General features: G+C 53.2%; 2 protein-coding genes across 3 annotated transcripts in view; both read right to left on the reverse strand.

The window, feature by feature from the left end:
- GJC2 (gap junction protein gamma 2) overlaps window positions 1–4,509 on the reverse strand; it is a 37,538-nt gene extending 33,029 nt beyond the window's left edge. The window contains exons 1-2 of the mRNA XM_027743362.2: window positions 4,458–4,509; window positions 1,923–1,992 (exon numbers count right to left, since the gene is read on the reverse strand). The gene's annotated coding sequence lies outside the window, so the exon portion shown is untranslated. The remainder of the gene's footprint in view (window positions 1–1,922; window positions 1,993–4,457) is intronic.
- A 1,900-nt stretch (window positions 4,510–6,409) lies between these two features.
- Window positions 6,410–16,736, reverse strand: GUK1 (guanylate kinase 1). Of its 2 annotated transcripts, XM_027743368.2 has the most exons (8): window positions 16,650–16,736; window positions 11,615–11,728; window positions 10,874–10,915; window positions 10,035–10,131; window positions 8,279–8,417; window positions 7,332–7,416; window positions 6,995–7,080; window positions 6,410–6,592 (listed from the first exon to the last, which is right to left on the reverse strand). In XM_027743368.2, exons 1-8 carry the CDS (start codon window positions 16,690–16,692, stop codon window positions 6,557–6,559), a joined length of 642 nt encoding a protein of 213 aa, XP_027599169.1. In that variant the 5' UTR covers window positions 16,693–16,736; the 3' UTR covers window positions 6,410–6,556. The 2 variants fall into 2 exon arrangements, with proteins under 2 accessions (XP_027599169.1, XP_027599170.1); XM_027743369.2 differs by lacking the exons at window positions 6,410–6,592; window positions 6,995–7,080 and adding an exon at window positions 7,630–7,756 and having other exon boundaries at window positions 7,331–7,416.
- Between the last annotated feature and the right edge of the window lie 289 nt (window positions 16,737–17,025).

Here is a 17,025-nt window from a genome sequence, read left to right on the forward strand (position 1 = left end):
ACCTTTTTGATAAGTTATTAAATGGGAAGGTGGCAAGAAAACAAAACCAAAATGTTCTCAGTGGCCCCCAGGGCCCATCTGTAGCAGCCAAGGAGATGAGAAGGCACAAGTGAAGACCCTGCCTGTCTTTGGAAACACCAGGAGCTACTGCAAGAAGACTGGTGACATTTTTTTCCCTACAGGCCAAGGGGAATGAGGTTGGATTTCAGCAATAAACCCAGCCATGAGCCCAGAGATGCCACCACAGGAGCGGGATGGCCCCAAGGAGAAGCAGCACCTGTACTTGGGAGGGCATAAAACATGGAGTATTACATAAAAATTATATCTATAAAGGCAGATTAAATGTGGGAATGCTGCTGTGATGGAGCCAGGCTGCTCCTGGGAATGTGGGCAGAGGTGCAGGGAGCACTGGGAGGAGGGAGCAGAAGGGATGTTCCCAGGTCTGAGGCTGGGATGACTGTGGAAGTTCTGGCTCTCTGGGTCTCCAGGTCAAGCCACTGCAATAATTCCAATGGGATATGGAATCGATGGACCAGGTGAGATCACCCTCCTCCTCAGGGGAACTGTCTGACAGGCACTCCCACCCCATGGATGTGCTCCAGGCAGGGACATTATCCCACTGGTTTGGGATCCCACCAGTTCCCCCTCTGCACCTGAGCTGGGGTGTCATTTTCTCTCTCCAGGAGGCATCACAGGACCACCACTGTGTTCAGAACGAGGGATGCAGCTCGAGTATCCTGCACTTCCAACCAGGAAAAATGATAAGCCACCCTCTTTTCCTCATCCTATACCCGGTACATCCACATCAGCACATTGCTGGTGTAACTGGGGGGACTGGGAAAACTTTTGGAGGAGTTTTTCCCCCCATCACCTCCCTGCTGGCTTCACACTGGGGAGCCAGGGACATCCCTAGGGCTGGATTGCCACCACACAGGCGCTTTATATTCCATCAAAACTTCCTTGATGCAAACAGGAGCAGCAGCCCCTGATCCTTCAGGGAATATCTGCAAAATTAGTGCTGGGCTGAGGACGTGGGTGCTGTGGGGGGACAGTCACCCTGCCCTTCCCTGTGCCCTTTGGCACCAGGGGTCTTATTCATTAAAAAGAATCACTGAAGTAACCCCCTCTATGTGGAAATTAATATATATATATTTTCCAAGCTCCAGCTGGATACTGGAATTTTGCCTTTCCTGCCTCCCTTCTTTATATCCCCTCCCCATGTCTCCGGAGATGGGGAGAGTAAAATCCAGGAAAACATCCTGTTGCTCCCTCTTTCTGTGCCCGGACAGAGAGAAGTCAGGCACCAGGAGGGGGGGATGCATCCCTGATTTCACAAGCATCCGGTTGTTCCAGTCGTCCTGCGGTGGCAGCTGGTACAATCGGAATTGCAGATGGCTCCTGGTGTTTGCAGGGCCGGAGTCACGTCCGGGACAAGCTGCTGTTGTTGGGAAAAGCTGAGGCTGCGCTGGATTCCCCAGTTTTGGGGGCTGGGAGTGGATAAACCTGGAGCAGGGCGTGGGTGCCGGGGCTTGGCCGTGCGTGTCACCCCACCCGGAGCCGGCCGGGATTATGGATCGGCATCCCACGCTCTCCAGGGATGACACAGTTGCACGTCCAGTCGATGTGGCTGACCCAAATACAAGGCTGGCACGGCCTGGTCCGGCTGCCAGGGCGGCTCTGACCCTCATGGAGCACCCTACAAGCACCCTGGAGCATCCAGGGCATCGGGATTCTCCCCAGCGCCCTGTGCTGGAGAGGAAACTCCATCCTTCCACACAACGTCCTTCCCAGCAGCAAGGCCGTCAGGGAAAAGCCCTGGAGGAGCTCCTGGACAAGGGGTGCTGGCACGGGGCTGTTTGAGTCCCAGGTGGATCAGGGATCCCCCTGGAGGGTGATGGGCTGTGTGGGATTGTGGGACCTACCTGTTGTCGGTGCTGGCGGCGTCTCAGGGCGAGGTGGCAGCAGCTGGCACGTGGATGTCCCCTCCCTGTCCTGGGGGAAAGCACAGAGGGCATCAGGACACCCGGCATGGCACAGGCTGTGCTGAGTGGGAAGAACCCACAAGGATCACGGAGTCCAACCCTCAGCCCTGCACAGGTCCATCCCTGGGAGTCACACCCCACGTCCCAGAGGATCATCCAAAGGCTCCTGGAGCTCTGGCACAGGTCACACCACCCGGCACAAGGCCCATCCCAGCTGCAGGCCCCTTAAAAAAAAAAAAAAGCCCACAATCCACCATGGCTGGATTCCTCATCTTGGGAAAGCCATTCCAAGCCCACCTCCCTCTGCTCCCACAGGTTCCATCGCTCCTCATCCGCTCTGGGATGATGCCAGAGGATTTTGCACTGTGACTGATCAGGAAGCACCAGCAGGTCTCACCCTGTGGCTCCACTGCGACCCCAGGGAGAGTGATGGCACCCCAAATTCCCTGGATTAAACCTCTCAGATCCTGTTTGAGGCCACACAGGCGCCAGAGGATTCCCTAGGAGAGGTTTCCATCAGAGTGGATAGAGCAGAAAAAAAAGGGGTTTTGCCAAAAGAGGTGGGAATTTGCACCCTTGGAGCCCCTTGGACTCGGGGCCAGGCAGCACCGACCCCACTGAGAGCTGAACACCCTCCCCAGGAAGTTTTTTCTCCCAGGAAATCCTAGGACAGCGCTCGGATCACTGCAGGCACAGCCCTGCCCGTGACACACCATCCCTGAGCACCAACACGAGCCCATCCCACCACACTTCCACACCTGGGACGCTCCGTGCTGGGAACAGGCACAGAGGGAGCCGGACACTGACGGACAAGCGGGAAAAATCAGGATTATTCCCGCTCCGTTTTCTCCCCTCGCTGCTCATTTTCCACGCCGGCTGCCCAATTATTTCCCAGGCTGGCTCTGCCCCGCGGTGCCTTTCTGCACTGGCATGGAAGGGAGCCTGGAAATCAGAGCTGCCTGCAACAGCACTGAGATGCCAAGAAAAACCACAGCAAGGACAAGTCTCTGGACCGTGGGCTCATCAGGGTGGGGGCTTTGGGCTAATTTTGGCTGCTTGAAGCTGTCCTGGAGTGTGCCTCCAGCTTTTCCTGGCTTCCCCCGGGGATGGTTTGGGCTTTAGGGATTGCCTGCCCTCGTGTATCCCTGCACAACATCCTTCCCAGCAGGCTCTTGGTGCATCCCAAACCCACATTCTCTCCTTGGAGAGGTATTTCTATTGCCAAAGGGGGATAGGCAGGAAAAATGACACCAAAAAAAAAAAAAAAAAATCAGGGAAAAATGATCAGTTCCTGCCCCAAAAGTGGTGTCAGCCCAGATTCAGCAAAAACCCACAAGGCAACAACTGCAAAGCAACAGCTTTGAAGCAAAAGTGCTACGGGGGTTGTTCTTTTTTTGGCATCGGCTCCAAGTGACCCCCAGCCCAGCCAGGGAGAGCTCCCAGGGCAGGTTTTATCCCAGCTTTTCCCTGGTGTGGCTCCTCACACCATCCCCAGCACCCTTCTCCATCCTCCTCCTGCAGGGATGTAGGATGAGGTGCTGCCACGTTTCCCAAAGCATCTCAGAGCTGAAAAGAGCTGAAGCCTGTCCAGTTTTATCCCAGTCTGACAGAACAGTGAATATACAGTTACATAAAATCCCTCTTTCTGACATTTCTGGAAGCAACCCAGGAGCAGGGCCTGTTCCTTTACCTGAGTGTGCCCCCGAGATGGGAACAGCACCTCCCTGCCTGGAAGATCTCCTGGGTGGGAGAAAGTGTCCTCCAGGAGGAGAATCTTAAGTCACAAATAACCCCTGGGCAGGGAGGCTCCTGATCCTTCGCTTTGCCAGTCTGATGCCTCAATCCCAGCTCCACACTGAGCACCAGGAGCAGCTGTGGAGAACCCAGAGTTTAGGAGCTGCCACAACTGCCCAGCATGGTCCTTGGGATGTGGGAATGGAACACCAACGAGCCAGTACCAAAAACATGGATCCCAAAAGGTATTTATGGTTTCAAACGTAAGTAATAAAATAAACTCTAATATTTTCAGGATGCAGGAATTAAACTCATCTCAACAAGTGCCTTCACCCACTCAGTTTTGGGATCTGATGCCCCTCTTAGAGAGGGGCCCCCAACCTGGACAGGGGCACTGCCAGCACCCAAAATGAGTCCCTGGGATGCCCCCCAGCCGTGCCACCTGCTCGGTGACCAGCCTGGCTCCACCACCCGCTCCCAATCCCTCCGCTACCCATCCCCATCCCGACGGCCACCCTGTCACCTCCCATTAGCCCCGGCCATCCAGGCGTTCCCTGCTCGGCTCCGTCACACACAGCAGCCAAAGCAGGTCACCCAAAACAAGCCAGGTTATTCCAGACTTCCCTCTCCCTTCCCACAGGGAAGGGGAATGCGAGGGGTCTGCACGACTTGTCTTGTTTCCATTTTCCAAGCGCTGCCACACGGCTGGAGCATCATCCCCGTTTCCCGGGCACCACTCACCTCTCCCGCTGGGATGGGTGAAGGCTGGGCTGGAGGTGCTGGCAGGAGGGATCAGCAGGCAGGGAATGGGCATTTCCGTGTGGTGTCGGCACCGCAGGTCCCACGGGATGGCCGGAGCTCACCAGACTGAGCCCGGCGCCGTGTCCTGCACCTCCGGCTCTGCTGCTCCGTGACTCCGATCCCTGATCCCGGCGCTTTCCCGCTGCCATCTAGAGGGGACCTTTTCCCATTGCAAACACGTCCCTCAAATTGTAACAAAATCCCACGGTTCAGGAATAAAAAATAATCCCGGTCCATCGCTTGATGGCGCAGGAAGAGCCTGGACACAGAGGTTCACACCGTGAATCCACACGGGATTTTCCTGCTTGTTTCACCAGAGTTAGAACCAAGCAACAGGACACCCACAAGAGGAAGGAATATTTCTAGGGAATCTAGGAAACATGTATTTAACAGTCCAGGAGAGGTAAATGGTCAAAACAACCCTCAAATCATGTTTATGAAGGCAAGTGAGGGGCTAAAAGGGTTGCCCAGGGTGGGGTCCTGCTTGTTGCTGTCCAGAACACGGAGCTTTGGAGTGACCTGGATCAAAAGGTACCTCAGAGCAGCTGGATAAACTGGAAGGATGGGATATGAAGAGGAGGAAACCCAAAACTGGAGGGTTAAGGTACAAACCTGCCATGGTAAAACATGGTTTGGGGGCGAGGAACTGAGAGCCTGGCACTGTCGGTCCAGCTGCTCGTGGGCTGCTCGGTGCCAGCTGGATCCGGGATTGGTTTGGGAGGAAAACAGCTGGAAGTCACCACCGGTGGGCTGGGAGCTCTGGTGGACTGGCCATGTCACAGGACAGAATTCCAGAATGGTTGGAGTTGGAAGGGACCTTAAGGATCATGTCATTCCAACCCCCTGCCATGGGCAGGGACACCTTCCACTAGCCCAGGTTGCTCCAAGCCCTGTCCAACCTGGCCTTGGACACTTCCAGGGATGGGGCAGCCACAGCTTCTCTGGGCAACCTGTGCCAGGGCCTCCCCACCCTAACTCCTTCCCGATATCCCTCTGGCACTGGGAAGTCATTCCCTGTGTCCTGTCCCTCCATCCCTTGTCCCCAGTCCCTCTCCAGCTCTCCTGGAGCCCCTTTAGGCCCTGCAAGGGGCTCTCAGCTCCCCCCAGATCCATCTCTTCTCCAGGTGAACCCCCACAGCTCTCCCAGCCTGGCTCCACAGTCTTCACCCTCCATGAGGAACCAACCCCTCCAAGGACCCTCAGGATTTGACCTGCTGGAGGGAACAAAGGGCTTGGAAGTTCACAGAATATCCCAAGTTTGGAGGAACCCACAAGGATCAAAGTCCAACCCCTCGCCCTACACAGGCCAACCCCAGAAATCCCACCATGAGTTCCATGAAAGCATCGACATTAAGGCTGAAGAAAACTCGGGAAATGAAGTGAAAGCTCTCCAGGTCTCAAAGCAAAGACCAGCATGGGTGACAGTGGCTGGATACCATGGATTCCTCTAGGAAAAGGGATTTATTGCTGCCCTCAAGCACATCAGCCCAAAAGGCTGCACAGCTTGGGAGGGAAATCTTTTCTCCCCCCCAACTTGTAGGTATAAGAACATCCAAAAATCTACCTGCACCCCAACTCAAGTGGAACAACGTGCGGATTCCAAGATTGCTGCTGGGATAGCAGAGAAGTTCACAGTTTTCCCCCAGAAAAAGAAAAAAAGCAGTGGATTGATGATAGAATAGCTGCCCTTTATGGAGTGGCATCAGCTGGCACAACGTGTCCCTCCCCAGATACCACAGTGGCATCCCAAGCCACGTGCCAGGGATGCAGGTGCCCAAAGAGCTCCTCCACAGCCTTCCAGAAGGGCTCTGCCCTTGGGCAGCTTCCAGAGGATCCGGAGGTACAAACCTGGGAGAGCACGTGGGGCGAAGAGAAACACGAGCACGACCAGGTTTCCTTTTCTTTCCTTTTAATATAAACATCCTAGGGAAACTTGGGAGGAGGAGCAGCCTAAAGGGAATGTCTTTTGGAATAAAGCCGTGCGACATGCTTCGGGAATGATGTGCAAAGTCGAAATGTCCAAGCAGGGTCAGCTCAGCTCAGGACTTCCTGGATTCTTGGGTCTTCTTGATTTCCTGCAAGGAGAGCAGGAAAACCACTGAGAATCTGCCACTTTTGGGGGAAAACTCTTGGTTTCAGAGCTCTGGAGGTCAGGAGTGACTCAAATCAGAGGACTGAGCCCAGAGTTCACCTTCAGGGACAAGGCAAGGTTTGACTTGGAGGCTCCAAAAATAGGAATCCTCTTCTATACCACCCAGGGATGTATCTTTATTTTCTCCCTAACCCAGCACTGTGCTGGACTCATTTCCCACTTTTAGGCCCTAGATCCATCATCCATGAGCTGTGCTCAGTCACGTCCCTCAAATCAGACCAAGTGTGGGATGAGGTGACATTCCTGGGGCTGCCTGAGGACAGACTTTCTTGTCCCAGAGGTGACACCTGCCCCGGAATGAGGTGGAAAAGCTCCAAGGACTCACCTCCAGCAGCACTTCCTTCAATTCAGAATAGGCTTTTTCTAGATCATCATTAATAATGACCAGGTCAAACAGCCCAGGCTCTTTACCTGGGGAAGGAGACAAGGACAAGAGTTAGAGGAGGATGTTTCTTCCCTGGGTCACCTCTTGTGTTATTTGGTAATATTATTTCAGCCACTGCTCTGCCAACCACCCACAGGGAGCTGCAGTGGGAAAGGCATCAAGTGCTTCCATCAGAGCTGGCTCTGGAGAGCACAGATCAGATATTCCTGAAAAAAACCAGCTCCTGAATCACCAAGGCATCATCCCCTCTCCATCTCACACCACTCCAAGGACTTACTAAGCTCCAAGTCCACTCGGGCTGCAGTCAAACGCTTCAGTAAACTCTCCTCTGTCTCAGTCTTTCGGTCTCGTAGCCTTTTTTCCTAAACACAGCGAAAAATGTATTAAAAAAATAAGTGTTCTGAAAGCTGCAGGTGGAAACCACCACCCACCCCCTCAGGCCAGGGCTGTCTGTGACCACGGGCATGTGAGAATACCCTGCACCCTCATTTACAGCCCAGTGCAAACCAGTGGCCAAACTGGGCTCAGCATCTCCTACCTGGAGCTTGGGGTCCCAGGGTTTGTTTTTTTTTTACCTCCCTCTTATTTATTTATTTTTCCAGGTACTGCTGGAAATGAAATCTCTCTGCTGGGCTCTGGCCACGTGGTGCTGTTGGCTTCCTCCTCCTCAAGCTCAACGAGAACCAGAGACTGCCTGATGTACTGAGAGCAAGAGGGGAGAGTCAGGGGTTGTGCTCACGTGTCCTCGTCCCTCTCTGAACCACGACAGTGACTCCATTTCTGCAGAGTCCCACTGCAATCACTCACATGGGGCAAGACCAGAGGGGTACAGAATTTATGGGGTACAGAATTTATGGTGCTGCACAAAACCACCCTCCACAGGTTTCATTATAACTGTGGAGGCAAATCTCAGCACAGAATCCCTCTCTCCCCAGCATGAAGCCCATCTGAAGGATTGTGATGGAGCCCATAACCCAGCACAGGCAAACACGCCGAGGTGTGGGAAACACGCGGGAGGGACTCAAAAAACCAGAGCGCGGGAAGATTTATCCCTGAGAGCCAGAGGCTGAGGAGCTGAACTGCCTGCTTGGGAATGTCCTCCCCACCTATTCCAGGGCCCTTAGGAACACGGAGATGGATGAAGGAGGGGTGAGACCCCCCCATCTGCAGAGCAAGAGCTGATTACCTCTAACTGCCTAACGGCAAAGCAAGGCGGGCGCTCACCAAGATGTCAATGGACGGCGGCTGCACCGAGATGTAGATGGGGTTCAGGTCGGTCTTCTTGATGTTCTTCACGCCCTGGATGTCGATGTCAAGGACACAGATCTGGTTCTGGGCCTGCACAGCCTGCACAGCACCTTTACTGGGGACACAGCACACAGGGAAGGGGTCAGTGTGCACTGGGGGGTTGGTGTGTCCCCCTCCGGCAGCGGGGGAACCTCACGGGGCTCCCCTGGGCCCAAACTGGGGCTCTGCTCTTGCTGAACAGTTTCTCCAAATGTGCTTTGGGTCCCTGGGGTGGAGCAGGGACCTGCTGCCTCCTGCTAGAGGCTGGCAAAGCCATGCTGGAAGGTGTGGAAATGGATCATGTGTGACTGTCCCACGAGCAGCACGATTCAGGTACCACCCATAAAGCTCCTGCTGTGACAAAGCTCCACCTCCCAGTGGAAAGGTCCCTGCCCATGGCAGGGGGTTGGAACTAGATGGTCTTTAAGGTCCTTTCCAACCCAAACCATCCTGGGATTCTGTGACAAACACAGAAACAACCTTCCCCAAAGAGCAAAGCCACTGAGAAGTTCCCTTCTCCAGAGATCCACTGACTCCTGTACCCACATGTTCTCCGGAGGGATGGACACGGATGCTCCCTCTGGGTCACGAGATGCACTTGATGATTCACTTCATTTTTCAGTGGTGGCTTCTCATATGTCCTTAAAGACAATCTCTCTTCCCCAGCGTGGGGGAATTGCCTGGAGCTTGTTCCTGAACTCCTACAATTCTCCCCTGAAATGCAGCAACACCAACCCACTCCTGGTGCACTCAGAGTACCTGGACTACAAATCCAGAGGTTTGCTGCCTTTCCCAGATGCCAGCACCAACCTACACCCACCAAAAACCTCCTCAAAATGGCTTGCTCTGCCTTGTGAAAGCCTGAGGAAGAGACTCCACACCTGCACTCTGATTTCAGCCTCTGATTTAAGGCAGCTTCCAAGAAATCCTGGTTTCTGTGGGCAGGAGTCAGGGCTATCCCACACACAGGGCTCTAAAATTAAGCAACTGATTTTTAATTATTTATTATTATTCACTGATGAGATTTAAGGAGCAGAAAGGACTGGTGAAAAGTTTTGACAGGCATGAGGGACTCTCTCCATTTTATCCCACATCAGATTAGAAACATCCTCAGGCACTTGGAGAGGAAACACAGGCATGGAGAGATCCTGTATTTATTTGGTTTGCACACTAGTCTTTATTGCTTCTCTGGCAAACCATCCTCACAGGGAAGAATTTACCCTCAGAAGAAAACTTTGCCATCTCCAAAAAAATCCTCAAAAAGGCACATTCAGCTCTTCAGGAAACATTAAGTCTTCTTGAAAAGCATTTCAGGCAAATTTCTTTAATGCAAGTAATTAAAAGGCCCACGAAACATTTAACCTCCCTCCTCAGCAGGTCCTTCCCTGACAGCACCACAGTTTTGCCACAATAATTATATAAGATCTCTGCCTCCTAATTAACGTTCCAGCCTCATGTTGGATTGATCACCAGCTCCAATGCCCAGGGCAAAGCTATTTTAGAACCCACCCAACTCTTCAACCCCGGCCAGGGGTGCCACGGAATTCATAATCAGACACTTCAGCAGAGCAGGATGTCACAGTCATGGCTTCTGCTCCCAAATTCATGGAATCCCAGGATGGTTTGGGTTGGGAGGGGACTTAATCACCATGTAATTCCAGCCCCCTGCCATGGGCAGGGACACCTGACGTACCTTGTCCCGTACATGTTCCCGGAGAACTCGGCGTGCTCGATGAATTCCCCGGCATCGATCTCCTTCTGCATTTCCTCTCGGGTCACAAAGTGATAATCTGGAGAGGGAAAAACAGGGAAAACAGCCAGGAATTGACAGTTTTGAAGGTAAAGTTCATGGTCAAAATGACACCCACGGGAGCCTGGGGGAGAAGACACTTAAAATGTGCTTTGGACAACGCTGGGAGACTGCAGAGATCTCCTTCCTAGTTACTGGATACAGCATTCCCTCTCCACACCAGTTGTCCAGACACCTCTTCCAAACATTCTGGAGCTCTCTGTGTGGCCAGAAATGCTGCTGTACCCCCTTTTCCATACCCTTTCCCCTTCCTGGTGCAGTGGGAACCTGCCCCCGCTCTTGCCCACAGGTGTGGAACACATTCTGGCAAGGGCTGGCAAGGCCCTTCATTTGGAAACATTTATAATTAAAGACCAGAATGGGATGAGAGAGAGGGAGATAAAAGGGAACATCAAAACCAAGCAGACTAAAAAAGGAACGTTTCTCTCTCTTTTGTTAAAATTCCTCCCTTTCATTTCAGAGTGAAAACTGCCCATTGGAAATTAAGTACAAACCTCTTTTGGTTCTTTCTTAAACATGCAAATGAACAGGGAAACAGCTGTTAATGAAGATTAAAACATCTCATTAAGCAGCTGCACTTCCCAAAGCCCTGGGCATTGGGGGTATTTCCCCTGAAACTTTGGAAAACCAGGTCAGTCAAGTCAGACCAGGGTGTCTCAGCTGAAACCTCGGGGGATTATTTGGAGACTCCAAGGAGACAAATCCAGCTGCAAGACACTCACCTTTGCCATTCACTTCCCCAGGTCTTGGCTGCCTTGTGGTATCTGCAGGTAAAAACAAAACCAAACAATCTTGGAAATGCTGTACATCACCCAAGGATGTCAAAGTATCAAAGAAAAGCCAAGGTCTAAGTGGCCCCTGGATCTTTAGGGGAAAAAAAAATCTCTCCCAGGAGAAAACCTGGGAGAAAACAGCAAGATTTGGTTTGGAGTGAGAGATTCATCAAGAGCACAGGATGAAGCACACAAAAAGATAATTTTAAGTCTTTTCACCTCCCATAACATTAAATTTTTCAACATCCAGAGTTTGCTCTTTCGTGGTGGAGTGAATCCAGATCTCAGGTCTCAAAGCAAGGATTTCACTTGCAGGACCCGAAGTGTTGGGACATTAAAACACATTTTGGTAACGGACTTAAAAACACCTGGCAGAGCTCCAGGGAAAAATCAAGTGGCTTTTGAAGGAGAAATGTGGGGGAATTTTGTTACTTTCAGTGGCAAGAATCACTCAGAAGAATCTTGTTACCTGTCAGAGCTGTGGGGAATTCCCAGACCTGGAAAGAGTGCTATTCCAGACAAATCAGACTTGCCACTCAATAAAGGCATCCCAATTTATTTAAACATCCCAAAGAGCCACAGACAGACTGGGACACAGGCAAGCCATGGAAAACCATTATTTGGGGTACAAATAGAGCTACAGCCCTGAACTCCTGCCCTGCCTTTCCCTGGGAACACAGGGATACTCACGGGAGACGCTGAAGCCGAAGATGTTCTCGTAATCTTTGAGCAATTTCTTCAACAAAGTGCTTTTCCCTGCACCTGAAGGGCCACTCAGAACCACTGGCCTTGGTCCCTGCATGACTGGGGAGAGACAGAAAAATATGTGTCTGGTTGGAAACACCCATGAAAACACAGGGATGGATTCCCAGGGGTGCTCAGCTCCTCAGAACAGCACCAGTTCTTTATCCTTGGATTGAAAGTTCTGCAGGAAAATCAGAAATGATGAGAAATCACAAGCCTAGAGCTGATATAAAGTACTGGGAGTGCAGGATCTTCTCAATGGATTGAGGTTAAACCCACAGGAATAACCCAAAGGAGGAGGAAACTGAGCTCCAGCTGCTACTAAAGTGGGATAATTCACGCCAGCCGAGTCCCAGTGGGATTGAAATCTTAAGGAAAACTTTCTCCAACAGGAAGAAAATGCCATTTGTGCCTGGTGCCACCTGGAAAATCATGGGACAGAGGGACAGTCCCAGCCCCTTCCCTCTTATGGGGAGAAAGAGGCCTCAAGGAGGGTTTGCAGGATAAGAGTTTCCAGTGTGTCCTCCAAGAATGAATCCCAAAACCTTGCAAGAGAATCTGAACTCAGGTGAAATCACTGACATGGACGTGCTTTGGGGTTTCATTCCAGATTTCCTGGAGCACTAACTCCTGCTGGAGGTGTCTCATGGCAAGAGGGAAGGGTTCAGCTCCTGGTCCAGGTTAAGGAAAGGCAGCCTGGGGCCACACAGAACTTGCTGCAGTTGTTTCTTCAGCCAGAAAGGGGGGGAAAAAAAAGGGTGTTTTTATGTTCCTGCCTCTCTGGGGAAGAAGATATGTTAATTATCAAGATTAATAATATTTTTACGAAGAATAAATAAGAATAAAGAAGAAAATGCTGTCTGAGAGGGAAGGAGGTACCACTGGGGACCCTCATCCATCAGCAGCTTCCAAGGCAGAGGTGACAAATCAAACAAGGCAGTTCTGCTCTTCCTATTTAAAAATTACTTTTTCAAGCAGTAAAATCCCAGGAAAAGCAGGTTTTTTTAACCTCCTGGGCTGGGTGTGGCCTGGGGAGCAACCACCCCTGGGGCAGGTAATGCCTTTCCATGTTAAATTAGCTCAGAGCAATGTCAGCCCGACCTTCCAGCTCACTTTTTAACCAGCCTTAAGCCAAGTGCTGTCTCACCACAGCAGCTAATCCAGCCTGGCTGCATCCCTGACCCCAGCCTGGACACCTCCTTATCCCTAAATCCCTCCAGCAGGCAGCACAACAGCCAGGGAGTGACACAACTTCTCCCTCTGTTCCCTGAGGACACTTGTCTGACCTGGGATATTCAAAGTCTAAGCAGGTGCCAACGGCAGCAGCAACACCCACAGGCAATCATTATCCATAAGGAAATTCCTCTTTTTTGCTTGGTGTTTTCCAGGTGCTGCAGCCTCGGAGATCCATCAGATCAAACGTTCTCCAGGGATCCTGGAGGATCAGTCCCATCACCACGTTGCTGGATTAATCTCCATCATTCAAAAAACAGCAGCTCCAGGAAGCCCTTTTGGGGACCTTCTCACCATTCCCTTAATCCCTGAATTTTGGTGATTTCCAAATATCACAGGTTTTGCCTAAATATTCAATACCAGAAGAGGAAAAAGGACCAGCAAAGTGCCTGCAGCAAGGAAGCAGAGGATCCCTGAGGAGTCATCCAAAGCATTTCCCTCTCTTCTGCCCCTGACAGTTCCTCTCTTCCACATCAATAAATCAGGTGAGCCCTAAGCATTCCTTGGAAAACACTCCAAAAGAGGAAGGAACCACAGAAATTCAACACCCCAGGGCACTTCACAGCACTGCTCCCAAACAGTGTTCCTTCATCACACACCAGCTTCCTCAGCCACCTGGAAAGCTCCACATGGGACACTGGGATGGCAGCACAGACCCTGCCCAGCTGTTTCACAGCTTCCCCTCCAAGGTGATCCAGCTTTGCCAACAGGAACTGTTCCAGATGTGCAATTCCCAGTCCTAGATCCCAGCTGCAGGGAACAGAGCTTTCCTCTCCCTGCCCCCACCTCAAAATTTCACCTGCCCTTGAGCAGGCACGGATAGAAAAACAGGAATTTTAAGCTGCCCAAAATCACTTCCAATCATTTCATTCCACTCCAAGCAGGAAAGGGGTCGGAGGGATGGGCTGGGAGCAGGTTCCAAGGCATCCTTACCTTTTCCTTTTGCTCCCCTCCAGCCAAGGAATGCAGTCCAGCCCCCGGGAGCAGAGACAAGCTCAGGACACAGAGCTGGGCTATTTGTGAGCTCCTAAAGCCTTAATTAACGAGCTGCAGTTTTAAGATGGCCAATGAGAGCCACCCACTGGGCTTTAATCTGCCCTCGTGGATCCTCCTCCGCTCCCTGCTCTCCCACCTGGCAAAGCTGCATCCAACACCCCCAAAAGGCTGAGGGGGGCTGGCCTGGGATTATGGGAAACAGGAAAACTGTCCCTGTCCCTGCAGGGGATCTCACAGTCACCGGCATAAAGGGACAAGGATTTTACCTGCACATGCTTTGGGGTGGAAGGGACCTTAAAGATCACCCAGTTCCAAGCCCCTGCCATGGGCAGGGACACCTTCCACTAGCCCAGGTTGCTCCAAGCCCTGTCCAACCTGACCTTGGACACTTCCAGACACTTCCTTCTGCAGGCAGTGCAGTTCCTTTGGACCAAATCCACCTCCAGCCACTGCTTCACCTCAGGCCAAGGACCACAAAGGCCCCAGGGAAACTCCTCCTCTTGCCCACAGATCCAAACCATGTCCCAGCACGTCCATACTGGGATCCTCTCCTTGACCTCACTCCCCTTTTTTTTTTTTTCCTAAAAATACTCATAACTAAGTGAGAAAAGGCACCTGGGTGTGATCACTTGTCTCACTTCCTTGGAAAACAGGCTAAAATTAAACTAAGAAGGGACTTGCTTTTTCTCCCTCCTGTTTGGTTTGCAGCCCAGGAATGCATCCCTGCATCCCATTTCCAAGCCATCTGCAGCAGAAACATCACAAAGATGGATTTATTTTGAGCAGAGTGTCTGGATTTTTTTTTTATCCTTTGCTCAGGTTTTGGCATTTTCAGAGCAGCCAATCTGCAAACACCCAGCACTGAGGGTCTCCTAAAAATGGGTTTGGATCCAGCCTAACCCACCAGGGAGCTGATCAGCCAGAGAACAGCACGACTAATTAATTATTTAATTAATATTTGGGCAGGTCTCACACCTGGGACTGAGGACAAATGTCCCTGTGAACCCCTCTGGGCTGCAAAAAGATGAGGTGGTCACTGAAGGAGGTTGTCCCTAAATCAAGGAATGTTTCCTGGTCTGCTCCTGCCTGCTGAACTCACCCCGGATTTTACCTGGGAGGCAGCAACACAACCAGGAAAGCAAAGGACAGACATCACAAGAGTTAAACTAATTAATGCTGATTAGCAGAGAGGCTTTGCAGGGAAGGCAAAGCCCCCCATTTACAAAGAAGAAAAGAAGATTAAAGCAGTTTCCCTGGAGCCTTGAGAAAGGTCTCCTGGATTAGGATTATAAACCTGCTCCCTATTTTTAGCAGGTTCCTTAAAAAGATGCCACTCCCACCTTTCTAAAATTTGGGATTATTTCCAAAGAGACAGAGATCTGCCCTGGCAGACAGGGAGTTATGTGCAGCACTGAAACAGGAGCAGGGAGGTTGGTCCCTTCCAACCTTCCCCATCCTGTGATTCCATGAGCAGCATCCCACTGCAGCAGGGAGCTGGCAGGAACACTCGGGCACCTTTTTCCCGGAAGTAATTAGCTAATAAGCACTAATTAGCCCCTCCCCTGGCCGCACTGTGGGCACTGCCCATTGCAGGCAGCAGTGATGCTGCAGAGAGAACATGAACCACCTGCTCAAGGTCACTGCAGGAATCTCCAAGGTCCAGGCCCGTGATTCCAGCACCGTGCTCGGCTGCAAACTGGACCAGTTTAACCCACCCACTGGCTGGAACCAGTTTACCCGCCTGGGTGAACCTCTACAGAGGTGAGGCTCACCCTGCTGTGGTTTCACCAGCCACTTCCCCACAGGTGTTTTCACCACGCAGGGCTTTGGTTTTGGATACCCGGAGGAGGCTTATCCCAAACCACAGACCAAACTGATTCCACGTGCACTTCCCTGTCTGGCTTATCTAAGTGGGAACAGGGATATCCCAGCTCAGGGATGGGGACACACCAGCCCAGGGTGGTGTATTCCACCCTCCCTCAGCCAGCCCACCTGGATAACGGGGCACGGGCAGGACTCTGAGGGCCATAGGGAGCTCAGCATCCCCAGGGATGGGGATCAGACCCCTCATCCAGGGGGTCCCGGGGCGGGATCAGCACCCCCAGGTCAGCACCTCAGCACAGAAACCCTGTGAGGGGCTGAGCACCCTGGGCTGGCTGAGCCCCCTCAGCTGAGGGTCCCTGTGCGGGGCTGAGCACCCCAGGACCCCCATGAGAAGCTCAGCACCCCATGGCAGGCTGGGACCCCCCAACCAAGGCTCCTTGAGGGGCTGAGCACCCCAGAACCGGCCAGGACCCCTCATTCCAGGACCTCATGAGGGGCTGAACGCCCCAAGACCCCTCAGCCCAGGGACGCCATAAGGGGCTGAGCACCCCAGGACCGGTTGTGTCCCCTCAGCCTGAGGCCCTTGTGAGGGACTGAGCGCCCCGGGACCCCTCATTCCAAGGTCCATGTGGGGGGCTGAGCACGCCGGGACCCCTCATTCCAAGGTCCTTGTGAGGGGTTGAGCACCCTGGTCCCCCTTCAGCGCAGAACCCCCGTGAGGGGCTGAGCACCCGGGGGTGGTCGCGCCCGCTCAGAGAAGGGTCCCCGCGAGCGGCTGAGCATCCTGGGGCCGCCTGTGCCCCCTCAGCCCAAGGCCCTTATGAGGGACTGAGCTCCCACGATCCGCTCAGACCAGGATCCCCGTGAGGGTCTCGGCACCCCCGGGGCCGGCCGTGCCCCCTCAGCCCGTGTCCCCGTCCCCGCTCACCCGCCCGGGCGATTCCCGCCCCGCGCATCCGCCCGTGGATCATGAGGGGATGGGGGGGGCGGGCGGATCCCGGCAGCCCCCGCGCGCGCGCGCGCGCGCCCACCGCCCCGTGACGTCACCGCGGGGGCGGGGCCGAGCGGAGCGCGCGGCCGCGGCGGCGGCGGGACGGACCAAGGGCGCGAGCGGGCGGGGGGGGGGTGAGCGGGGATGGGGCTGAATCGTGAGGGGATGCGGGGGGGGAACAGCGCGGGAGGGACGGGGGAACATGGGGTGAGCCATTGCGGGGCGGCGGGGGGGCTGTGTTGGGCAGAACGATGAGGTGCGGAGAGACATGGTGGGGCTGGACCATGGCGGGGTGTGGGGAGTCGGGGCTGGA

Source organism: Pipra filicauda, unplaced genomic scaffold, assembly GCF_003945595.2.
Source record: "Pipra filicauda isolate LSUMZ 115617 unplaced genomic scaffold, ASM394559v2 scaffold269_size1075953_pilon, whole genome shotgun sequence".
Classification (NCBI taxonomy): Eukaryota; Metazoa; Chordata; class Aves; order Passeriformes; family Pipridae; genus Pipra; species Pipra filicauda.

Excerpts from the sequence above, each read along its gene's own strand:
- GUK1 (XM_027743368.2), bottom strand. The coding sequence starts at position 16,692 with ATGATCCACGGGCGGATGCGCGGGGCGGGAATCGCCCGGGCGG. Across the intron at positions 10,916-11,614 it reads CTTCGGCTTCAGCGTCTCCC|ATACCACAAGGCAGCCAAGA; the intron begins GTGAGTATCCCT and ends TTTTACCTGCAG. Across the intron at positions 7,081-7,331 it reads CCGAGTGGACTTGGAGCTTA|GTAAAGAGCCTGGGCTGTTT; the intron begins GTAAGTCCTTGG and ends CTCCTTCCCCAG.